This window comes from Uranotaenia lowii, chromosome 3 (assembly GCF_029784155.1).
Source record: "Uranotaenia lowii strain MFRU-FL chromosome 3, ASM2978415v1, whole genome shotgun sequence".
Taxonomy (NCBI): Eukaryota; Metazoa; Arthropoda; class Insecta; order Diptera; family Culicidae; genus Uranotaenia; species Uranotaenia lowii.
Window position 1 is genome coordinate 33,271,591 of NC_073693.1, and position 25,604 is coordinate 33,297,194.

Here is a 25,604-nt window from a genome sequence, read left to right on the forward strand (position 1 = left end):
TTCATTCATTCATTTCGAAGAGAGCGTCAACATTTGCTGCACACCAGCATCGCGCGGTAGCAAAAATGCGAGGTGCAAAAATTATTGATAACTTCGTGGAATAATAAAATTTTGTGAGTTTAGAAATAAGTGAAAACGGTATTTCCGTATCCGTGCGCGTCGACTTTAGTCGCGGGAATTGGGTTCGCGTGAGTTGAGACCAGTGAAAAAGTGCCGTGAAGATAGCGTTGGGGCGCAACAGCAAAATAGATACACTTTCTCGGGTGGTATTTTTTTTTATCCGCATCTACTACGCCCCCCGCACCGTCGTCAGCACATAATTGTTGTACTTTTATATCTACGCAATATGGGAATAATCATTTCAATTTTGTCAAGAAAGTGGGAAATTCCGTCTGGAAAGTGAAGCACCATCCCATACGTGGACGCAAACAATCAACTTATTGGCTTGACTCCGGAAAGGTGCCCCCCAATAAACCTCTAGGAAGGTCTGCCTCTACACGTAAAATATCTATAGGAGGAAAACAAAACTACGCCTTTACTACTCCGGGACGTATTCTGCTCGAATCGAGCGTAAGGAGTTTATCTGGAAGCGGAACCTACTGTCTGTCTACATTTTTCGAGAAATCTCTGCAGGAGGATGGCGGACCAGAACGAGAAAATCCTCCATCGATTGCTGGCCATCGATGGCAACAATGAGTGTGCGGATTGTGCGACCAAAAGTAAGTGTTTTTTTTCCTTTTAATTATTTTAAACTTGTCATAAACCATCGAAGGAAGGATTACATACTTATCGAAATCCTCAGGGTCTCAATCCCCTCTTCAGAATAATTCACTGGAAATTGCATTTTTCCCTGAATGAGTTTCGTTCTTCTGGTCCTCCTTTTCCTCCTTCCGAGTACCTATATGAGGATTGCATTCCGACCGACCGAACGTAATCGTTATTAGTTGCAGGAAAACGTAGGCGCCACCAGATAGGCGTAAAATAGAAAACACTGTAGGGTGACCAGCGTGCTAAAATACCTGGTTAGGTCGTGTATAGTTCAGTTTTATTTTCTGATCAGTTTAAAAAGGTAATTTAAAGAAGTTAAAAACAGTGAGATTAGGAATTTACCTACTTTACGAACGCTTAAGGCTTAGAACAATCCTTTCCCATAGCCAAATGTTGCCTGCATTTGGCACGTGACCAATTCTGGTCAGCTAATGATCCATTTTAGCTTGGAGCGGATGAGATTTATCATGTTTTATTCTTCCTGTATTAAGATGAGTAACAGTATTCTATACTGTGGTTCGTTAAATTATTTAAAAAATGCCTATGTCTACCTATCACAGTTGTAGGTAGTTCAGTGAAATAAAATCTTTGTTTTTACTCGACATTCATAAGCATAGAATTATGATGGCATCGAGTCTAAAAAGACGCCACCATTCAGTTCCCGTGTACCAAATTTCTTGTTTTGTTTCTCTATGAACTTTGTATGGGAGCCCTCGGTTTCCTCCGGCTCCGAGGAGAAGAGTAAAAACTCCTTATCCACTCCGGTTTTCGATAAGTTAGTGGATTGGTAACCCTTGCACCTAATTGTTTGTGGATTTGTCATACGTACGAACGTACAGAAAATTTCACCTCCCACACCACCCCAACCTTCCCGAGCCAGCCAGCAGATGACGGCGTGTGTTGTATGTTTCTTCCGTTTCTCGCATCCATCAGCATATCTACCTATAGAAGAAAAGGCGTTCACTCGATGAGGCGGGTGGCTATTCGGTAATTGTAACAGACGGTCTCCGCCACTAAGGCCTATATTGCAAATATAACGAGGATGACGACGCACGACGGTCACACGCTTGGTGCTAATTTTTTTTTGCTTACATTGGCCTCATACGTATTAGATAGCGGGCAACATGGAATGACGCTAAATTATCAGCTGCTAGCAATTGCCACTTGTGCAATTGTTAGATCAGCTGAAGATTCGAAATCTTGCTGCTAACGTCGTCAGGGAGTGTTTTGTCACCTCTGATTCCATGTTATGAAAACGGAGTTTGAGGCAACAAGTTTAAATCCGTTAAAAATTTAATTCACCACGTTTTAATAAAATTAATATATACCTACTTTTTCCCCTTAGATCCCGAATGGGCCTCCTACAACATCGGCATCTTCCTTTGTACCCGATGCTGTGCCGTGCATCGGAGCATGGGAGCACACATTTCCAAGGTGAAACATCTCAAGCTGGACAAATGGGAGGACAGTCAGCTGGAGCGGATGATCGAAGTGGGCAACAAAGCCTCGAAGCTGAAATACGAACAGCGGGTACCTGCCTGCTACCGGCGGCCCCGGGAAAACGATCCACAGTGAGTAAATCGAAACGGACTAAGTTGAGTTGAGGTATTCATGTTGTGGTTTCTTCTTACAGAACCCTGATCGAGCAATGGATCCGGGCAAAATACGATCGGTTAGAGTTTTGCATGAACGAACGACCGGCCTACACTTCCGGCCACATGGAAGGTTTTCTGATGAAACGAGGCAAAGAGGACAGTCGCTACCAGTTGCGCAAGTTTGTGCTTTCGGAGGCGGACGACACTCTGCGCTACTTTGTGAAGGAGAAACGTGAACCAAAGGCTATCCTAAGAATAACGGAACTCAATGTGGTTTACGCTCCTGCCAAGGTCGGCAATCCAAATTCGCTGCAATTGACATTCATGAAAGATGGCACGACCCGGCACATTTACGTTTATCATGACGATCCGAAGGAGATCAACAACTGGTACATGGCTATCCGTTGTGCTAAGTTGCATAGGCTACAGATTGCCTACCCTAGTGCATCGGAAAGTGATTTGGTAGATTTTTTGACACACGATTTCGCCCGCGAAGGATGGCTGCTGAAAACCGGTCCCCGTACGACCGATAGCTACAAACGGCGATGGTTCACTTTGGATGATCGTAAGCTGATGTACCACGACGATCCGCTGGATGCCAACCCGAAGGGTGAAATCTTTCTCGGGAATCAGCTTGATGGATACAGCCTTCGGATAGGAGCCCCGGTTGGAGCCAAAGATCAAGGGTTCAGTTTTACGTTGTTCACCCCGGAGAGAACCTACAATCTGTCGTCGCATAGCGAGCAGGATCGTGACGAGTGGATGGCAGTCATCCAGAGGGTGCTCGAAAAGCCACTGACACCGCAGGACAGTTCCAGTAAGTTTTTTAGGTTTTAGGTAGTTTTGCTTAAGACCCCTAATTATTATTTTTTTTATTCATTTTTGTAGTATCAGCACGCCTGATCCGGAAGCGTGGTGGAACCAACTCGATCAATATCTTCACTGGTAGGTAATAACCTATTTTTTCTACCTAATTTAAAACAGACAACTATCAGTTCGGTGCATGATGGATTCTCGAGAACAGTTACGATGGGAATCGGGGAAAGATTCCCTGAAAAGAATAACTTGTCTTGAGAGACCTAAAACTGAGCATTTTATTCTCAGTTCAAATAAGGGCTAATTTATCCTCATGATTATGTTAGAGTCTGTCGTAATCTTACGGCGCAAATCAGATTTATAGACTATTTAAGATTGCAAATGAATCGTATTACATCGTAATGTTTAGTGTTAATTTAGAATTAAATTGAAATTTGTAAATTGCTCTGAATTAGACTAAGAACAAACACGCATTATGTATTAGTTTAAATGTTAGATTAATCAGAATTGTTTTTGTACAATTGTGTTTTAATGTTCATAAAATGCCTCCAGACTTTACTAGAATTACTAAATCCAAGTACCCGCAAATTTCTGAAGATTGTTTCTTTGAACGGGCTTCATTTTTCATCATCGATATCAATACAAAAGCATTAACATTAACCTTAAGTAATTTATTCACAATGCACACATCTACAACAAAGCAAATCCTGTTACTGAGAACAAGTGTGGCTAGATTGATAATTGCTCGCGCGAGTTAATGATCAAGCAATTACAAAAAAGGGAAGGTGGCCAAAATGGCTCGTCTAGCAGGAATAAATCTGCTGCACAAAATGCACAGAGAAACATACTTATTCAGCACCGAAGAAGTTCATTCTTAGCTACGTTTTTCTAACGCTAAAACAAGACATGAAATAGAAGCAAAAAAAAACACACTTTAGCAAACAACTATAACAACATTCGATCACTGCCCGTTATTTGCCAGAAAAAACAAGGAATCGAGAGACATACGACCAGTTTGATTCGTTGAAATAACTCTGATTTTATTATGAAATTTATGATACAGCTTTTTGAAAAGTGAATTATTTATCTTGGGATTTCAAAATTATTCTAAGATTTTTTCAAGAGAGCATTGTTTTTTTCAAATTCAGATTGAAAAAGGAAAGTGTTTTGGAGTGTTTCGATAAGTGCAAGTAATGTGAAAATGTGTTTTTTCCCTGAAAGTTTGAGTGTGCAAAAATATCGGTACTTTTTCCAAACGTTTGTTGCATTGAAGGAATATTGAGAATTAAAGCATATACATAAAATATTGCATTACTCCTGATAACATGTGAAGCATCTATCTAAGTTATCTTTAGCCCGTAAGAAGTAGTTAGACAATTTATAGTAAAGTATTTAAAAAAACACGCATCAATAGAAAAAGAATATAGCAATCCTCGTAATATTTGTAAGAAGCTGTACACACAACGTCGGAACATATACCGTTGAACATTGGAATCTTTAAGGTTGCAATTTTGGAACATTGTTAGGAAGATTTTAGATGGTAGCATTCTTTGTATAAGTAATTAATTTATTAAACAAACATTTCTATAAACGGCATAAAAAACCAAACTAACATTACATGAATTGCTGTCGCTCAAATGACTAAAATAATATACAAGAAAAATGACAGTAATTCCCATCACGAAAAAGCGAAACTGTTTCCAAATTTTTTCATTAAATTTTTTGGTGAATCGTCGTCTCCACATGATGTCACCATAAATGCGACAGCTGCGTAGTTTTGCCAGTAGTCACCGCACTGGTGTATGTGAGGGAAGAATGCAATTAACCATCAGATAGCTGTAGCTTTGTGTTGTCTTTATTTAAATGATTTGCCTTCTGTGTAGCTAATAGTCTAATGATTAAAATACAACAAGAAACAATGAGAAACTTCAGAAGGGATAATACAATCTGCCAAATAATTAGCGAATGTTCGATCGACAAGGTCGGCCATTTACTCTTATAGTGGGTATTAGTTTACGTAGATTTATTTTAGCGAGTGGTAGTAAAAAAAGATCATAATCATCATCAAATAAAAAAGTAAAAATTATCGATAGCTCTAAATTACGTAGGGTAGGAACAATAATTTAATAAATCTAAAAACAAGAGACTAAACCGCGAAACAAATTTGGCATCAGAAAAGAAAGGCTAAAGACTAGTGAATCGAAAATAAACATATGACAAGAAGAAGAAAAGAAGCAACTTAATCTATTCGCGGTACGATTTTATTACTAGAGAAACTTCCTGTTTGATCCACCGTATCCAGTCCGGATCGACTCGTTTTTCGAAGGTCACTTCTTGGAACACTGGCACTCTTTTGATCTCCTGGAAACCCATTTTTCCGAACATCCCAATAGCCTTGGTGTTGCTGTCTTTAGTTATGGCTTTATAACGTTGAATTCCTAGCTGATCGATACCATAGAGTAACATTAACAAAGTTGATTCCCAACCGTAGCGCTTTCCCCTGGATAATGGTTCTGCAATCATGATTTCTATTTCTCCCGTTTTGAAAGCTTGTTCCTCTTCAGCAAGAAGAAATATATTAGTGTCACCCACCAGAGAGTCGATTTCATTTCCACCTTTTTCGAACTCCGACCGGTCCAATACTAGAAACGTACATTCTAAAATTTAAATTTTTAGTTAGTTTTTCTTCCATAGAATTTAATCAGAAATTGTCCATTGCATTTGTCCTTACTGTTGTCGTCCTCGCGCCAGCTTTGCTGCATTTGGTATTCCTCCTCCAGGCTCAGGGGTTCCGAGGCCGTGAGTTGCTGTAGCTCTTCGTCCTGCATCCAGCGGTGGTATTTCTGCACGTGCTTCCTCTCGTAGGGCACCAGCATTACGTTTCTCCCCACCAACATGATGTTTTCGTTTAGGCGCATTATTTTCCACTGAAAGTAACTAGGTATTTGTAAATTGATAAAATATGCTAAATTGATAAAAACTATATTTTTCACAGCACATCTTAAAAAAATTGAAAGGAGAGACATAAGGGGAAATGAGAAAAAAGACAAGATGAGATAATGAAGATATAGGACAGAAAGAGAATAGAGAGGGAGAAGGGGCAGAAAAAATCGGAGAAGAAATTTCAAAGACGGGAAAGTTTTCGCAATACCTTAGGAAAATGAGGCAAATAGTTATGGAGAGAAAAGAAAGAGAAAAAAGGGAAAGAAGAGAAAGATGAGAGGCAAAAAATAGATAAAAGAGACACTAAACAGAAATGAGAGACATAAGACAATAGATTGAGACAGAAGAGATAATGAAAAAAGAGATATGAAAGAGAGCGATTAGAGAATAGAGAAAGAAGATTGATTAGAGAGGGAAGGGCAAAAATGAGAAAGAGATGAAATAAAAGAAGAAAGAGATAGAGAAAATCACTGAAGAGAAAAAACAAAAAAGAGAGAGAGAGAGAGTGATAGAAAATGAAACCAAAGGTAATTATGCAGAATAAGAGAAACAGAGTATAGAAATTATTTATTTATTTATTTGATGATGATCCTAGGCTTAAGCCTTTAATCTGAATTTAAACTTAAAAATTATCGATCATAATTTTATGTAAAACACCTCTTAATACTGATGCAAAAACAGCAATATTTCTATCACATACGGTTGAAATAGAAACAGTGCTGTAAAAAAATATAACACCCAGAGATCTTGAAAACATTTTTGCATGGTAAAATTTTCAAAATGTCAAAATTTCTACCACTTTTTCCCAACACCAGTGAACTTGCTCTAAGATTAATTTCTTCTACATGTGCATTGTGAAGTGCCATCATCCTGTACATTGGTTCGTTTCTCGCTTAATTCTGTATCCTGTGTATAAGCTGGAATGGCCTTACGCTGCGTAGACTACTGCGTCCTTCATTGGGGGATATTTGCAAAAGCATGTACGGCGAATAAAATCTTCCACTTGTCAAATCCTTGAAAAATAATGCATCGTTTGATTTCCTGCGATTTTCTAGCGAATCCAATCCGACCAGCATGCACAGGGCTCGATAATCCCGCATTTCATCTTGCCATCCAAGATTCCTCAGAGCGTATTTGAGAAATTTCTTTTGAACTCTTTCCAATCTGTTTACGTGGACATTGTAGTAGGGTTGCCAAACAACACTGGCGTACTCGATTGTAGTCCGAACTAAACCTACATAAATTGAGACGATTGTGTAGGGGTCGTTCAACTCATGGCAGACTCTACTGATCATTCCAAACATAGAGTTAGCTTTGGCCACTACCTGCTCTATATGTTTCGTGAAATTCAGTTCTTTGTCTATCTCAACTCCAAGATCCTTTACAGAGGTCTTTCTAGTGATAATCAAGCTGTTTTCAAGGCGATAATCATACATGATGTTTGTTGGCTTCCGAGAAAACGATATAACACTGCATTTTGAGGCGTTCAACTTCAATCCATAGGTTCTGCAACAGTCCGAAAAACGGTGCAGTGCGTTTTGCAGAGTCGAGCAATCATTCAGGTTGCGAACAGGGAGAAACATTTTCAAATCATCAGCGTATAACAGCACAAAAACCTCCTACAGTACCTCGGGGAACTCGTTCATAACAGTGATGAAGAGAAGAGGTCCCAAGTGACTCCCTTGGGGCACACCACTGTTAACCGAGAATGCACCGGATCTGGCATTCCCCAGCTTTACATATTGAATTCTTTCAATTAAGTATGAATGTATCCATTTAAGGCAAGTATTGGCAATTCCATTTTTGCTGAGCACGGATAGCAGTGAATTGATATCGATCACATCAAATGCTTTTGACATATCAGTATAAAAAGCGTCGACTTGCAATCCTTGCATCATCCATATCGAAATTCTTGATACAAACTCCCCGAGATTTGTTATGGTTGATCGTTTTTTAAGAAAACCGTGTTGAACTTGCGACATTTTTCTTTCTAACTATGGATACATTTGGTCGTACACAATACTTTCGAAAAGCTTCGGTATGGCAGAGAGAATTGCAACTCCTCGATAATTTTCGACAGAGAGCTTATGTGCAAAATTATGGAGGAATAACAGACAGATGAGAGACATTTTTTCTTTATTTTTTTTTCTCGAGGAATTTAAAAATAAGAGGAACACATTGAAGGGTGAAAGAAACAGCGAAAAAAGTAGAAGTTTTAAGCTAGAAATTTAGAAAAAGGGAAGAACAAAAAGAAATAATGTAACACTAGAATGAAAAGACGAAAAAATGAGTATTAAAAACGGAGAACATAAATCGAAAAAGGAGGAAGAGGAAGAAGAGGAAAAGTACTTCTCTTTGAAACGAAAGCTGTTTACTAAACACGAAGGAAGAGGGAACAGATGCGGGTAGAGTAAGAAGTAAAGACGAAAAAAGGAGACAAAAAATAAAGGCAGTAAGGAACGACTGGGATGCAAGGTTGCCGAAACCACAGAAATATCTATAATTTCACAGAATTTTGAGCAAATTTTCATCAGAGAATCTATGTCACAGAACACGGAATTAAAAAAATATTCACAGATTTCACAGAATTTTAAAAATTACATACGTTTTCCCAAAATTGATTTTGTTTACGTCAATATAAATTTTCGATTCTTACAACAAATTGGAAAATGTTATAAGGTGAGTAATGTTGATTGATTTTTCTCAAATAAAATGTAAAAAAGACGCAATTTGACTTGATTTTTTAATTAAATTATTCAAAAACCATCATAGAATTCATCACAGAATTTTTGAGTAAAATCACAGAATGTCAGAATTTTTTTTCGGTAAAACCCAGAATTTTTTCGGCAACCTTGCTGGGATGGTGTATACAGAGACAGGGTGCAGGAAAAGAGAAACAGAGGAGAAAAGAGAAACTCGATAAGCATGGAGAGAGGAGAGAAAACAATAGGAAGTGAAAAAATGTTAGAAACAGTTGAAGTAGTGGAGATTGCGGGTTCAAGTCCTGTCTGTAAGCCGTGGTAACTTTTTTGAGATATTTATGATATTTACGGCTTATGTTCTTCCTTTTCTTTAATCCTCATGTTTCTCTAAAATTATTCATCACCTTACAAAATTTAAGTATAAAAGGATGATCAAAACAGAAACTAGATATGGGAGAGATCCAGTAAAAGTGAAGCGGAAATGGAACAAATATGATGCGATACATCATTTTGGGACTCATTTTTCTGACCCGATCAGAAGTACGAAGTTATAGCCATGACAATAAAGGGGATCAACAGTAAGGGAAAGATATTAAGAAAAGAGTAACAAAACACTTACAAAAAAAGAACGAAAAGAAGAGATAAGAGATCTGGAAGAAAACAATGAAGATCATCAAATAAGAGAAAAGGACCCAGCTAACATGAAATCGTAATAGAAATGATAATCCAAATCGAATATTAAGATATTTTCAATGACCATCGTAAACAAGTTGATATTGAGTGATTATCTATCATTCATTTACGACAAGCTTTGCCCCAAAAAAAGTTGAATCGGATAGGAGTTTAGTCAATTCGTAAATATGTCACCAAAAAGTTCAGAATATGCTAAATCGTCATTTACGATTTGAGTAAACTGATTTACGATAAATGGGCGGTCCTTCAATTGACACTCCATCCAGTCTCCTCTTTAGACAGCCAACTCGGAGGACTGGAGTTCAAATCTCGGTCGAGGTTAATTTTTTTTCTGTTGATTTTGATTTTTGTGGGAAAATCGAATCGTTGGAATCTTGTCATTGTAGATATATCGTCTCCACTTTTGTAGCCTTATGCTATTTTGGTAAGTTTAATACAATCTTTCCATCTGGTATATTTGTTTGAATAATTCTGTTGTTCCTGTGTTATACCTTCATAAATGTTTGCTGGGGATAAGGTAAAGAATAGAAGGGAAAAGAGAGTTTACAAAAATCCCATGAAATATTTTTGGGCTATATTCTTATACTGTTTTGATATACGTTGCATATACATAATAGAAAGATCGTATAAAAGTTGAAAAAAAACTACATTTACCTACCAAAGTGGAGGCATACATACATAAATTTAATTTCTTTCTTAAGCCACGAAAACTACATCTTTTTTTTGCCAGGAATTTACTACTTCGTGGCATTCTTCCCTAAAAAACTACATCAATAGGCGAGGGAAGCGGTGCTAAAATTTCACCCAACTATTGACAGATCTTACAGGTTTTTCTTAAGGAGAGAAAGAATAACTTTTCGATTCCATCACCGATTGAGCGTTATGCGACACCTAATTCGTACCAATCGGAAGAATGCCATCGACAATACTTTCTAGTTCTCTCATTTGTCAATATAACTCAATTCACATATAATTCTTAGCCATCTGGATGCACTGCTAGTTGCAGAGAGAACATGACGATGATTTTCTCACTTAAAGCCCGCGCGGGAGTGAAACCATCTCAAAATTTACAAACTTTCTATCATATTCGATTTAAACTGACTTCAGACGACATTTTATGCGATTTTTTTACTATGCAGTTGGAATTGCGATTTGCGACACCATTGTAAACGACTTTCTGATACGATTTCATGTACGCTGGGATGAAGACGAAAACAAGAGAAAAGAACTGGGAAGAATGTAAGAGAGGACAGTAAAATGTAAAATTTAACTATAAGAAAAAAAAAAAACGGAAAAGTGAGAAGAAAACGGCGAGAAGAGCACAAGAAACAAAACAAATAAAGTGAATAGGCTAGAGGGGAGTTGTGTGACTTCGTTCGAAGATAACAAAAGCGTTGGAAGACTAAAAGGAGAAGAAAAAGAAAAAAAGGTAAGCGAGAAACTCCATTAAAAGAATTATAGACAAGATAAGGTTGCCAGCTGCGGGCTAATTTGTCTAAAAACCGGACAAAATCCAGGCATTTGATTTCAAAATTGTCGATCAAACATTCGGGCTATTGCCGAGCAAATTAGGTCAAACCCGAAAGTTTCTTAACAAAAATTTTGAAAAAAAAAATTCATCAAAATTTGTTAGTAGATTTTAAATTTTATTTAACGCTTCCATCATAATTTTTTTTAAATTTGCTAAAAAATGTCGTTTTGGACGCATAAATAATTTTTTTTTTGTTCGGTTTGGCAAATAAGGTGAATAAATCCGGGCTCTCATTCATTGCAATCCAGGCAACCAGGCCGGACTGGACTTTTCCCAAATTTTGTTAAAATATCCCGGCAAACCCTGTTAAAACAGGGAACTCTAGCAAGCTTAAGATAAGATGAAGAATGAAAAGGGAGTCCATACAGAGAAAATTAATAAAAAAGTAAATAACAAAAAGAGGAAAATAGAAAGAGAGTGTAAACAGAAAAAAGGTAAGGAAAATTTGGAAAAATAGTGAAGATAGAAATAAAACAATAAATAATTTGAACCAAAAAACGCTCAGCATTGAAGAGGCTTAAATACTGTAAGGTTTTTTACGCGTTTTTTGCACGATTGTTTTCTACACGGCTTTTTTTGAGCGGTTTCTGAGAGAATTTTTTTTAAGTCCTTTTCAAAGGAAAACACTGTTTTAGCGTGGTCGAAAACCGAAACCCTTAAAATCTTTTTGAGACCTGAGATCTGAGACATGAGACCTGATACATGAGACCTGGAATCTGAGACTTGTGTCATGTCTCAATGTCTCATGCCTCAGGTCTCAGATTTCCGGTCTTAGGTCTCAGATCTCAGATCTCGAATCTCAAGTCTTATGTCTCAGGTCTCATGTCTCTTGTCTCAGGTGTCAGGTCTCAGGTCCCATGTCTCATGTCTCAGGACTCAGGTCTCAGGTCTTAGGTCTTAAGTATCAAGTATCATTTCGTTTGTCTCTTGTCTCAGGTCTCATGTCTCAGATCCCATGTCCCAAGTCTCAGGGCTCAGGCCTGAGGTCTCAGGTCTCATGTCTTAAGTCTCAATGTAATTATCATGTCATTGTCAATGTCATATCATGTAATGAATGTCAGGTCCTCCTTGTCCTAACTTCAAGTTTTTTTACGCAGTTTTCGGGAACTAACGCGGTTTTTTATGAGAATTTTTTTTACGCGGTATATGTATAAAAGAATTTGAAACAAAGCAACTGAAAAGTAAAACGAAGTGAAAAGGATTTTTCGGAAATTATTTTAAATTGAAAAAGAAAAAATTTAAATGCTAAAATTAAAATTTTATTCATAAAAAAATATGAAAACAACAATCGGAAACAAATTCGAAAACGATAAAAACAAAAGTTTTTAAAAACACTTTAAAAACGTTCCTCTGACACTTACAAACAAGTAGGGAAATATCCATGGCACGCAAACATAAAACTCTAGCACGAAATTCACAATCGACGAGGCCTCGACTAGTTTAGATAGTCTTCTTCAGCTGTGCCAGCTTGGTTAGGCAAGCATCCCTCCAGGCACGTCGCTCCGGCAGTTTGTCCAGCGGCACCATCTGCTCCAGCTCCTTGGACACCTGCTGCGCAACCTTCCCATCCATTTTGGGAGTTGGGCCCATCGTTTGGCTGACGGCGTAGATTGTGTTTGAGTATCGATCGCAATAGCTGAGCATACCTTCTGCATTGAGGTGAGCCGTTTCCAGAGGTCCCAGGAAGGCATATCGCATACCCAACCCATCGGACATGACACTGTCGATGTCCTTAACGCTCAGAATCCCATCGGCTACCAAGCGCCAGGTTTCGTTCAGAATGGCGTACTGGATGCGATTCAGGGCGAAACCTTCGATCTCTCGGGACAGAGTCACTGGCTTTTGACCGATTTCTGTCATCAGTTCACGTGTTTTGGCCGTGTACTGTGGTTTGGTCCACGGCGCCGGGACGATTTCCACCAGTGGCACGTAGTAGGGTGGGTTGACCGGATGAGATACGAGAACCTAAAATCGTATTTTGAAGTAGTAATTTTAAAGAATTTAATCGATAACAGTATCCTACCTGATCCTTATGCTTCAAGTCCTTGCTGAAGAGCGACGGCACAAAGGTGCTGGTGGAGCTGGAAATAATTGTATTGTTTCCAACAACGGCGTCCAGGTCCTTGTAGAGCTTCTTCTTGAGCTCGATATTTTCCGGAACACATTCCTGCAGGAACAGGGCACCGTCGACGGTTTCCTTCAAGTTGAACGAGCCTCGAATGCACGCAAATTGTTCCGCCGCCGTGAGGGTACCACGTAGCAGCCCATTGCGTTCCAGATTTTCCAGCTCCTCCCGGGTGTCTTTGAGAGCCTTCTGTACCACCTCCGGAATGATATCGAAAATGGTTACCTGGTAACCGACGCCGGCGAACAGCATGGCCCATGATCGGCCGATCAAACCGCTGGATATAGAAAATGATTATATTATAGTTGAAGTTATACCATTATACTATCGTGTTTTAATATCAGTCAGATTAAAGTTTCCTTTAAAAATTTTACTCTGAGTTTCACAAGTTGTGAAATTGGAATTTGGTTTTCTGATCTGAATCAATCAATTTAATCTCAATATAATATGATTTTTTCATATGAATTTTGGTTCTTAAATTGTTCTGATTGTTGATGGTGATCGGTTTCTTATATCTGAACGTAATTTTTGTATTCTAAATCTGAGTTTGTATTTTGTATCTTATCAAAGCTTCAAGTAAATTCATGAAAGTGTGTTCAAATCCAATCCTACAGAGAAAACAGGCAAATCACAAACAGGCAAACAGGAGAATCGGAACTTCCTTTACCGTATGTACATTACAAATTTGCTGTACTGTTTGACCTGAGAGTTATTACGACTGATATTCAGGTCGAACGGTATCGTCACAAATTCATTATCTTGAAAGCTATTTGAACTGATATTCAGGCCGAGTGATGCTCTTGCAAATCTATAAGCATGAAAGTTATTTGCATTAATATTCAGGGCTGATATTTTGGTCAAACAATATTCTTGCAAATTTCAAAGCTTGAAGCTTTTTGGACTAATATTGAGGCCGAATGGTATTCTTGCAATTTTCTCAGCTTGAAAGCTATTTGGATTGATATTCAGGCCAAACGATACTCTTGCAAAGGAGACTGGGCAAAATTATATAGAACTTGATTTTATGGTGTACACGGGTGTGCATTATACGGTTGATGAGACAATAAAAAGTCACTATGGGGCCAAAAATATCTACCATGCGAGAGAAAACATGAAACAAATTCGGTATAAATTCAGTCAGCAGCTTTGAAGGTTAACTGCTAAAAATTCAATATGACTTCCTACAACCAATAACTTTTTCCTAACACGGTAGATTGTCATGGCCCATACAACATTTTTCTTGTCTCGTTAAGATCTTTCGAACCGTATATTGCACATCTGTGTACACAAGAAAACCAAATTGACCATTCTCGTTTTTAATAAAGCTTAAAAGTTTAGTGCACTGATATTTAAGCCGAAATTTTTTTTTCTGCAAATTTACTACCTTAAAAGCTATCTGGACAAATATCTAGGCCAAATGGTATCCCTGCAAATTTCTTACGTTCATCCGTAAAAACTGTGTTTTTTGAAAAGCAACAGAATATGAGTTCAGTAAGTACTGGCTGACGAGTGGTGGTTTGTGTGCAACACGAGGCCCCTCAGTGGTCATGTCACCTTTTATTCACAACTCCTATCTCACCTAACTTCCCTGTGTTACCGGCTGGAATGCGAGTATCTTAAGCGGAGATCGGGTACCCAACCCCGGTGGATGCTTTGGACGCATGCAGACTGAGAAGGTAGCTGCACGCATCTGTTCTCCAGGTCAGGGGCGACTCAAACAGCGTCTGTCTCGCAGCGAGCGGGTGAATTTATGAAATGCGGCTCCCGCCAGTTAAGTCCAAGATGGCAGCCCCATCGCGGGATAGGAGCCTTAGGCTAACAACCTACTGATCTCGATTTATTAAATTGTTACGGAAACTGGGACAAGAATTAACCGAATTGGAACTTTGGCAACGATTTTTAGCATGAAAACACGGACTAGAATTGAGACTTGTAATGTTTTGACCCTTGCCCAGCCAGGTAAGCTGGCTCAACTTGCTAGAGAAGCTAGCCGCCTCAAGCTAGAGATATTGGGACTGGTCGAAGTCCGTTTGCCTAAAACTGGAAAACACAAAACTCAGACCGGACAAGTCCTGCTTTACTCTGCCATACGAGAAGAACACGCTACTCGGGAACGAGGAGTTGGTTTCCTATTAAGCCCGCAGGCCCATGCGGCCCTCATTAGATGGGAACCGATAAACGAAAGAATAATCGTAGCCAGATTCAGAACACGGGTTAGAAACCTAACAATGGTCCAGAAAAAGCAGTTTTACAGTCTATCGAACAGCGTGGTTGAGAAAATTTCGAAGGGAGACATTCAAATCCACTTAGGCAACTTCAACGTAAAGATTGGCTCCGATAATCAGAACTTTGAGCGCATCATGGGGCGCCATGGTCTATGACAGATGAGCGAAAACGGAGAGCTGCTTGAAGAGTTTTGTGGCAACAAAAACATGGTGATCGGTGGATCGCTCTTCCCCCATCGACCAGCACATAAGGTCAGAATCAGAGGTGAAAAGGGCATACGTTGAACAGCTTGAATCCCGAGCCTCGGAATTGCCGACAGACGGAACAGTGGCGTAGAATCAAGAATGCCTTTATCACGACGAGCCATGGTACTCTCGGTAAAGTTTGTGGATGTCGGATTGTTCCCGTAAGGGCCACAAGACAGAAACTGTTCCGCAAATTTGAACTGATTTTTTATTATAATCGTTAAATTTCTCCTGAAATTGAAACATATTAATTTTCTTACAATCTGCTTCTGGATTACAATTGATGTTACAGTAATGTTTCAGTTTCTTATTTCTAAGTGTTTAAATTCATGCTTGATAGTGACTTACGTTTAGTGTTTCTTTCTGTATTCGTCGTCTATCCGATATTCAGTCCTTTACGGTACCAATGGTACGATCGAAGGCAGCTCTGACTATAAGACGTTTTGTTTTTAGGTTCTAATTTCAATAATTGTGTAGTATAAAACTAGTACCTGCTGTCTGTCGTGTCCTGGTTAATCGTAATCTGGTTAAATTACGGTTCCTTCACTTGTCGTGTCACCAACCTTGTGTTGTGGAAAGCCTAATATAAATTTTTATGTCGAATATGAATGTAAATTGTTTTAATTCACCTTTTGGTATTTTAGTTCCGTCTCTTAGTGTTTTATAGGTATTAAATAGTACTATCGGAGTTTGCCAAGTAAATAGCTTTATAAATCAGCACAAATAGTGTTTCCAATGAATTCTAAATTCGCTTCTAATGATGACTTGCTAAATTTCGTTAAGCAATTGACAGATCTAGCTTCTGATTGTTTGTTTATTTATCTTTGCCTATGCTGTCCTTACATTTCTAATAACAGTGGAGCCGTCTTTTAATGGGGGCTGATTGGAATAGGAGGCGTGGTCGCGCATTGCGTAACACGGATGAAACTTAAAGTATGGTCGATGATCGGAGAAAGACGAAAGTCGGAATTGGGTAGGTATATACTGGGTCAGCCAAAGCAGCCGTCCACTTACGATATGCGGAGCTGGAAAAAGCAGTTAAACGAGCTTGTAGACGAGACAAGAGAGCCTGGACAAACTCCCTAGCCGAAGAGGAAGAAAAAGCCGTCGCCAATGGAGATATCCGATTACTTTATGACATTTCTTGCCGCCTTAGTGGTGGATCCAGGAGAAAATTGACGCTTGACAGCAACAAGCTGGATTCCTATCCGGACGATCATGTGTGGACCACATCACAACGCTACGTATAATACTGGAATAAATCAACGAATTCTAGGACTCTCTTCTGCTGGTGTTCGTTGAATCCGAAAAGGAATTCACACGACTGAACCACGAAAACATCTGGGCTGCTCTTACACGACGAGGAGTTCCAGAGAAACTAGTTCACCTAGTACACCTTCACCTCATTCACAGTTGTGGTAGGCCACGACCACATGACCAATCAGAAGCTACTAGAATGTCGCAGCATGCTTTCATCACGCTAGGAGTACTTGCTGGTATAAATACCACCCCTTGTGTGAAAGATCTGTCATTCAGTTGTCACACTTGCTTGAATAAACATATCTCTTAGTTTAGTCTAGTCTTTTATTCTTCTGGGAACACGAGGGAAAGCATGGCTACAACACAGCACTTACAAACATTTTTGTCAGTGTACCGTTCCACGCCAGCTCGAAGCGCTCCTGACGGCAAGACCCCTGCTCATCGTTTCCTCGGTAGGCACATCTCCACCCAACTGGACCTTCTGAAGCCAACGCTACCAAGCCCAACACGAATCAACGATGCTCAAAACGCTCAGTTCAATAAACGTCATGGCGCTGTGCAAAGGAAATTCGTCGCTGGAAATCCGGTTCTGGCCAAGGTTCATCAAGGGAATTCCGCCCAGTAGATTCCGGGTCGGATCATCAAACCCAAAGGTAACGTGAAGTACACCGTACTCCTGGACAACGGTCGACTCATCAGATCCCACACCACTGAAGGCCTGGTTCATCGAAACAGCAGCACCGGTTCCAACACCACGGACAAGACCAACCCGAAATCGCTGTCTGCCCAAGCGATTGAGATCTTTCTTAAAAAAGGGAGATGTGGTAGGCCACGACCACAAGACCAATCAGAAGCTACTAGAATGTCGCAGCATGCTATCATCACTCTAGGAGTATCTGCTGGTATAAATACCACTACCTGTGTGAAAGCTAAGTCATTCAGTTGTCACACTTTCTTGAATAAACATATACTTTAGTTTAGTCAACTTGCCTTTTCATTCGTCTGGGAACACGACAACAGTACGAACATTTTCGTGCAAGGTCCTGCACGACGGTGTCTCTTTCTCATCGTAATGGATGAGATTCTAACTGGATCGATCAACTATGCACCGAACCGGGGATTGCCGTGGAATTCTTCAACAATGGAGCAACTGAACGATCTTGATCTGGCAGACGATATTGTTTTGCTCGCCAAACACAACCGGATATGCAGAGCAAACTCGACGACCTCATCGTAAGCTTCAAGTCAGCAGATCTCAAAGTCAATGTCGGAAAGACCAAGTCGATGAAAATCAACACAGATAACCGTTCTAATTTCGTGGAAGCTGGGCAACATGTTGAGAAAGTGAAGTGCTTCCAGTATCTTGGAAGCCAGATTACGCCTTATGGTGGTACCAAGAAAGACATCGAAACCCGGATCAGAAAAGCCCGATTTGCGTTTGCGAGCCTCCAAAACATCTGGCGGTCACGCCAGATCTCTCTACGAACGAAAATCAGAATCTTCAACTCAAACGTCGAATCCGTATTGCTGTACGGGTGCGAAACTTGGTGCACATATGCGGTGACGACGCGAAAACTGCAAGTATTTGTAAAACGCTGCCTGCGGAATATCATCCGCGCTTGGTGGCCTGGCAACTGGATCTCGAATGAGGAACTACATCGCCGGTGTCATCAAAGGGCGCTAGAAATCGAGATTCGGGAACGTAAGTGGAGATGGATCGGGCACACGCTGCGAAAAGATGAATACGAGATTTGCAGAGAGGCGTTAGATTGGAAGCCAGAAGGACATCGAAGAAGAGGCGGACCCAGAAACCCTAGCCGCTGAAATCCGAACTGTCGACGAGAATCGCACAGTTGACGAAAACCTCGACTGGCACCAAGTGAAGACGCGCCGCTGGCTCTTTGAACGTGTATCGAAAATTAACTATAAATATATTTGGGCCTTCGCTTACTAACGCGTGAATGCGTACAACTGTGCTCACTTGTATGTAGCATCTTGATCTGTCAAGAGTGAGCCAGCGCTTTGTTTACGTTTGAAACATTCGTTTCTTCCAAAATGTCGTGAATTAAAAAAAAAAGTTAAAATTCGTGTGTTGGACACTAGGATGCGAGAGAAGGGCATCTCGATAAATGAAGTAGCGAAATGTTTCGGCATTCACAAGTTCGGGGAACACTATACGTTCGATGATTTGCCAGGAAGAGCCAGAAAACCAGGACCATCTGACCAAAATCTGGACCGTAAGGTAATCAACCTCATCAACCGGAATCGATCGATTTCCATACGGGATTTGGCGAAAAAAGCTGGGACATCGATCGGAATGGTACAGCGGATCAAGAAGCGGAACAACCTGAAGACATACAAAAAGCAGAAAGTGTCCAAACAAACGTCTGAACAAAAATCAAGAGCCAAAACCAGAGCCCGGATGCTGTATCATCGGATTTTGCAGAAGCCAGATGCGTGCATTCTCATGGACCATGCAACTTATGTAAAAGAGGATTCCAGTACTCTTCCGGGACCACAATTCTACACTGCAGCTATTGGGGGGGATGTGAGTGACCACGAGAAGTCGATTGAGGTGGAAAAATTTGGCCAGAAAGTGCTAGGGAGTTTGTCCAGGCTCTCTTGTCTCGTCTACAAGCTCGTTTAACTGCTTTTTCCAGCTCCGCATATCGTAAGTGGACGGCTGCTTTGGCTGACCCAGTATATACCTGCCCAATTCCGACTTTCGTCTTTCTCCGATCATCGACCATACTTTAAGTTTCATCCGTGTTACGCAATGCGCGACCACGCCTCCTATTCCAATCAGCCCCCATTAAAAGACGGCAGGCGCGATTGCGGATTGAAGTCGGCGATTTTCTTTACAAAAGGAACAATAAATGCCGATATCTACCAAAAGGAGTGTTTGCAGAAAAGGTTTCTGCCGCTATATAAGAAACATATGTTTCCACCATTGTTCTGGCCGGATTTGGCGTCAGCCCACTACGCTAAATCCACTCTTAGATGGTTTGAGGATAACGATGTAGATTTCGTTGAGAAAGATGTAAACCCACAAAACTGCCCCCAGCTTCGCCCCATAGAACGATATTCGGCTATCGTCAAGAGAGTTTTCAAGAAGGATGGTAAGGCCAACATGACCATGGCGGTTTTCAAGAAAATTTGGAATGCTGCAGCCAAGAAGTGTGATCAATCAGCTGTACAAAACCTAATGAAACGCGTCAAGTCGAAAGTCCAAGAATATTACCAATAATTATTTTTTACTTGAATTTTTTTATAAACTGTAAGAATAAGTTTTTTAAAACACTTCCGAACTGTTTCTTTGTTTGAATCATCAATAAAATCAAAACAATGAAAAAATGTGTTTATAACTTATTTTCAATACATTCCTTACTTTTTCAAGTTTCAGCCCAAATAGACTTTTTTAGTGTCTGAACACGAAACAATTAAGTTACTCACAAATTATAGCTGTATTCTATGGTTAAATTAGCGTCCTTCTTAAGGTGGCCATTATGCCCTTTTCTGCCCTACAAATTTCGCCATGGTTCTTGTGGAACATTATTTTGTTCTCAGGCTTTTGTAGTCCTTACAGTGTCGATTAATAAGTGGAAAAAATCCAAGTTTGCTCAAGGAAACTTAGGCCTTTCATACATTATAAAAAATCTGAAACAGATCTTTTGAAACAATTCCGAATGAATGTTTAGCTTTAGACTCACATAAAAGAGACCAATAATATGAGTCTTTTCACAATAAAACCCTCTGTAGAATATTTTCCTTTAATCAATGAGACTTGAATGACACTGCAGGTCTAAAAGTATTGAATAAATAATAATAATGCTTACTTTGCCACTCTGTTTAACACTGTTGTCATAAAAAAAGCAGTAGATAGCAGTAAAAAGAAATAATAATCAGAAAGAACCATGATTCCCCATCGATTATGTTGTAGTTGAAAAATCGCATTGTAACGGTGTTTGATAACATTCGGTTTTATTTAAACAAGTGATTTTAAAAGCGTCATGTAAAGGGATCGAAAACAAACTGACGAGGCAAAACAACAGTAAACAGATTAAAAACAAAAGAGAATTTTTATAGGGTACCTACCTACATACAGTTAAAATTTGATATTGATTCACTTCTTCTGGGTTGAACAAAAATTTCATGATTAATGAACCCGCATGTTGACTAGCTCTGGATAGTTGATTAAAAACTGTATAGGCTGTCGTGTGACGCAATTAAACCAGTTTGTTATATCGAGAAAGCACACACTTTGAATGACAACGAATATGTGATCTATTTTTTAAACTCAACTTTCATCTGACTGATATTCACATGTTTAGGGATAAAACATAAACTTACCTGCCAATAATTCCGATCTTTTCCTTCTTGAATTTGGAGGCCATTTTTAACTGGTTTAAATCTTATTCACCGGATGAAAAGCTGCCGAACTAGAGATTGGTAAAAGAGATGGCTGATTGAACAGTTTAAATCACAATCGAAGAACCACACCAACGAATCTTCCACCGACGACCCAAAAAACGCGACCGTACCGGAGGACAGAGTTGAACCAACTGATTACGGAATGCAACACTCTCTCGGCTCATATATTGGCTTGGCTGCATGCAGCTATTTATTTTATCATCAAGCCGGGCCGGGCGTTATTTGTGTATTTTCCTCGGCTTGTCGATTGTTATTTCTTTATTTCATATTAGTCCGGCTAGGATGGATTCGTGTATCATTTGAGCGTAGAAGCCTTACTTTGTTCAATGGTTTAGGTTCAGTTCCTATCGGCGCTTCCAGCGATTAGAAACAACTATTTAGACATTTGAAATAGCGATTCGGGTGTTAAATCGCCGAAAAAAGGTTTAAAGTGAGCAGCATTTAGATCCAATTTTAAAGTAGCGCGCCATAAAGGTGGAATAACGATGGTTCAGCTAATTGTCTTTTCTGTTCTATGCCTTCCATCTGAGCTGATAAGCGGCTGAAGTAGCAAACAAACGAGATTGGCTGAGCTTTGCGACCGATAAGGAAATGTTTGAAATAAATATGAGCTGCCACCTAGATAGTACTTTTCCGAGTGTTCTCAGATTAAAAATAGTTGTTGTTTACGGGTATTATATAAATATATCTTTTTTTCCTCAACTTCAAACAACACTGAAAAATACTTCAAATGAAGGATGTAACTCTATCGTCAAGTTACTTCTTCAAGTGGTCGTTATCATCGAAAAAGTATCCCCCTTGTTCCGCCTTTCGTTCTATCAGTGTGAAAGCAATTGACCCAATTGGCATGGGTCAGTTCACCGGGATCATTCAATAAGATAGAGTTAGTCAAATAAGCGTGAAATACTGTCAAATTAGTCGTCCTTTATCAGAGTGATTCGGAAGGTTGACGTGGTCATTTGTCATTTTTCTTTAGCCGACGACTTGAAACTGGTATAAGAAACTACCAAATTTGATTTATTAATTTTAATTAGCTTGTTCAATTGAATTAAACTTACACTTCTATCAAAATTACATTAGAAATCTATCAGATAGCAGGTTTTTTAAAGTTATTGCAAATGATTAACAACTTCAGGACGTTGCTAAATTTGTTGATCTTTTTTATGACGGTCGCCATAGAAAGGATTGATCTTTTTCTTATCCCATCCGTATCTTTTGGTTCACTGTGAAAATTTAGTAATATTTTGTTTCGTAGATTTTAGCACTTTTTTCAAAAGTTATTTAAACTATTTTTGTTTTGTTGATATCATCGTTTTTCAGAAACAATTTAACGTTAAATTCACTCAGAGTAATATTTCAAGTTCTTGAAACACAGAGTGATAATAAAGTTCACGTACTTTTTTATAAATACCTAGAATTTATGTTATATACGTAAAATCAAATCGAATCAACTAAACAACACCTTTTAAAATGGATGGAAATCGGCAAAGAACCACGCGACGAAAAGGGACTAGCGATTGGAAACTTGGAACATGGAACTGCCGATCTCTAAATTTTGTGGGCAGTACCCACGTGCTCTCCAACGAATTTAAGAGCCGCAAATTCGACATCGTAGCGCTGCAGGAGGTATGCTGGAAGGGCTCAACGGTACGAACGTACCCAGATACACGAACTTGGAACAGCTTTTATAGTGATGGGAAAGCTGCAAAAGCGCGATCGGGTGGTGGCCGATCAACTCACGAATGTGCCGGTTGAGAATCAAGGGCCGGTTCTTCAATATCAGCATCATCAACGTGCCCAGCCCTCACCTCGGAAGTACCGGTGACGACAAAGACGAATTTTTCGCGTAGCTGGAGCGTGAATACGACCGTTGCCCAAAACATGATATCAGGTCGGCCAGGAGGAGGAATTTAAACCGACAATTGGAAGGTTCAGTGGGCACCAGCTGACCAACGAAAACGGCCTCAGACTTATTGATTTCGCCGCCTCTAAACGAATGGCCGTACGTAGTACCTTTTTCCAGCACCGCCTCCCACACAAGTACACCTGGAGATCACTGTACCAAACGCAATCACAGATCGACCACGTTTTGATTGACAGTCGGCACTTCTCGGACATCATCGACGTCAGATCCTGTCGAGGCGCCAAGATCGAGTCAGACCACTAACTGGTGATGGTGAAGATACGTCCAAAACTCTCCGTAGTGAACAACACACGAAACCGGCGCCCGCCTCGGTTAAATATCGCACGACTGAAGCAACCTGAGGTCATGGAAGACTACGCGCAATCGATCGAAGCAGCGCTGCCGGCAGAGGGCGAGCTTGACGAAGCCCCTCTCGAGGACTGTTGGGATACCATCAAGACAGCCATCAACAGTGCTGCGGAGAAAGTCATCGATTATGTGGAGCGAACTCGACGGAACGACTGGTTCGACGAGGAGTGTAGGAGGGTGATGGACGAAGAGAATGCCGCGCGGGCGGCAGTAGTGCAAAGAGGCACTCGTCGAAATGTGGAAAATCACCGACAGCGGAAGAGGCAACGAGTCCGAATTTTCCAGGAGAAAAAGCGCCGCCTGGAGGAGGAGGAGCTCGAGGAGCTGGAGCAGCTGCATCGTTCCCAAGAAACAGGAAAGTTCTATCAGAAACTCAACGCATCCCGCAAAGGCTTCGTGCCGCAAGCCGAAATGTGCCGGGATAAGGACGGGGGCATCCTGACGAACAATCGTGAGGTGATCAAAAGGTGGAAGCAGCACTTCGATGAACACCTGAACGGCGCACATGCAGGAGATCAGGACGGTTGGGGAAGGTACATCGCCGGCGTAGTCAACGACGTAGAGGAGCCACTCCCAACGATGAGTGAAGTTAAGGAAGCCATTGGAAAATCATGGACGAGAACGGCTTTTCCGGGAAGCTGATCAGACTGATCAAGGCGACGATGGATGGAACGCAGTGCTGTGTGCGGATTTCGGGTGAATTGTCGAGTTCATTCGAATCGCGCAGGGGGCTTCGACAAGGTGATGATCTATCGTGCATGATGTTCAACGTGGCGCTAGAAGGTGTTATTCGACGAGCGGTGGGCGAAATGCGGGGCACGATTTTCAACAGATCCAGTCAACTTATTTGCTTTGCCGATGACATTGATATAGTCGGCAGATCATCTGCGGCGGTGGAAGACATCTACCGCAAATTGAAACGCGAAGCAAGAAGGATTGGGTTGATGATTAATACGTCCAAGACGAAGTACATGCTGGCCTGCGGATCCGAGACTGACCGAACCCGCTTGTCCAGTAATAACAAGGTCATGATCGACGGCGATGAGCTGGAGATAGTCGAAGACTTTGTCTATCTCGGCTCACTGGTGACCGCAGACAATGACACCAGCCGTGAGATCCGGAGGCGAATTATCAGCGGAAGTCGTGCCTACTATGGACTCAACAAGCAACTGCGGTCGAGAAGACTTAGTGTAACCTGTATATGACGCTCATTAGACCGGTTGTTCTCTACGGGCACGAGACATGGATATTGCTCTAGGAGGACCTGCGTACACTCGGAGTATTCGAGCGACGAGTGTTAAGAACCATCTTTGGCGGCATACAGGAGAACGGAGTGTGGAGGCGAACATTTTTGTTTATTTGTTTATTTGTGTAAAAACATCAACGGACCACATGTTGATCCTAATGATAACTTAATAAAATAATGAGTTAAAAACTAGTTAAATCTACAAAGTTCTCGAAACCATTAAAATTTTTCTTCGGAAAGTAGTCCTTGAAGCGTCGAAGTCGAAGTACTCGGCGAAGCGGCTGAAAGTTCTCAAAATCCCAATAAGAGCGCTGTTGGCTCCGTAGTTATTTAGCCGGATGGGAACATAGAGCTGTAGATTTTGGTTCCTTAATCCTCGGGGTCGCACACTGAGAGGAATAGCCTCCAGCAGCATGGGAGCGTCAATCCTCGACGCAAGGAGATCCGCTACGACTAGAGCACGTGCAGCGTTACGACGAATTTGAAGCGTGTCTAAATCAATTAGGCGGCAACGGTTTTCGTAACTGGGTAAACGAAACGGATCTAACCAGTTCAAGTGTCGCAGGGCATAACGTATGAAACGCCGCTGGATAGCCTCTATTCGTTCAGCTCCGTTCTGGTAAAATGGGCACCAAACTGCAGATGCATATTCAAGCGTTGAGCGAACTATGCTGCAATACAAACTTTTTAGGCAGTACACATCTTTAAACTCCTTTGTTACGCGAAATAAGAAGCCAAGACTTCTAGACGC

The 25,604-nt window shown here is 40.5% G+C and overlaps 3 protein-coding genes across 4 annotated transcripts in view; 1 reads left to right on the forward strand and 2 right to left on the reverse strand.

Annotated features, from left to right (window-relative positions):
• Positions 1-3,399, forward strand: LOC129758160 (arf-GAP with dual PH domain-containing protein 1-like). Its single transcript, XM_055755623.1, has 4 exons — positions 1-719; positions 2,114-2,339; positions 2,402-3,180; positions 3,252-3,399. The coding sequence occupies exons 1-4, from the start codon at positions 638-640 to the stop codon at positions 3,314-3,316; spliced, it is 1,152 nt and encodes a 383-aa protein (XP_055611598.1). The 5' UTR covers positions 1-637; the 3' UTR covers positions 3,317-3,399.
• LOC129758162 (alpha/beta-tubulin-N-acetyltransferase 9) overlaps positions 2,453-25,604 on the reverse strand; it is a 26,100-nt gene continuing 2,948 nt past the window's right edge. Inside the window, exons 2-3 of one of the 2 annotated variants that reach the window (XM_055755625.1) lie at positions 5,911-6,106; positions 2,453-5,836 (exon numbers count right to left, since the gene is read on the reverse strand). In XM_055755625.1, coding sequence (XP_055611600.1) covers positions 5,424-5,836; positions 5,911-6,097 — 600 coding nt within the window. In that variant the 5' untranslated portion in view covers positions 6,098-6,106 and the 3' untranslated portion in view covers positions 2,453-5,423. Of the gene's footprint in view, positions 5,837-5,910; positions 6,117-25,604 lie in introns of both variants that reach the window. The other variant, XM_055755626.1, reaches the window with a different exon arrangement.
• Positions 12,286-21,479, reverse strand: LOC129758161 (lambda-crystallin homolog). The gene is made up of 3 exons (XM_055755624.1): positions 21,255-21,479; positions 13,072-13,450; positions 12,286-13,013 (listed from the first exon to the last, which is right to left on the reverse strand). Exons 1-3 carry the CDS (start codon positions 21,296-21,298, stop codon positions 12,489-12,491), a joined length of 948 nt encoding a protein of 315 aa, XP_055611599.1. The 5' UTR covers positions 21,299-21,479; the 3' UTR covers positions 12,286-12,488.

Excerpts from the sequence above, each read along its gene's own strand:
- LOC129758160 (XM_055755623.1), top strand. The coding sequence starts at position 638 with ATGGCGGACCAGAACGAGAAAATCCTCCATCGATTGCTGGCCATCGAT. Across the intron at positions 720-2,113 it reads TGCGGATTGTGCGACCAAAA|ATCCCGAATGGGCCTCCTAC; the intron begins GTAAGTGTTTTT and ends TTTTCCCCTTAG. Across the intron at positions 3,181-3,251 it reads GACACCGCAGGACAGTTCCA|TATCAGCACGCCTGATCCGG; the intron begins GTAAGTTTTTTA and ends TCATTTTTGTAG.
- LOC129758161 (XM_055755624.1), bottom strand. The coding sequence starts at position 21,298 with ATGGCCTCCAAATTCAAGAAGGAAAAGATCGGAATTATTGGCAG. Across the intron at positions 13,451-21,254 it reads AAGATCGGAATTATTGGCAG|CGGTTTGATCGGCCGATCAT; the intron begins GTAAGTTTATGT and ends TTCTATATCCAG. Across the intron at positions 13,014-13,071 it reads ACTTGAAGCATAAGGATCAG|GTTCTCGTATCTCATCCGGT; the intron begins GTAGGATACTGT and ends ATACGATTTTAG.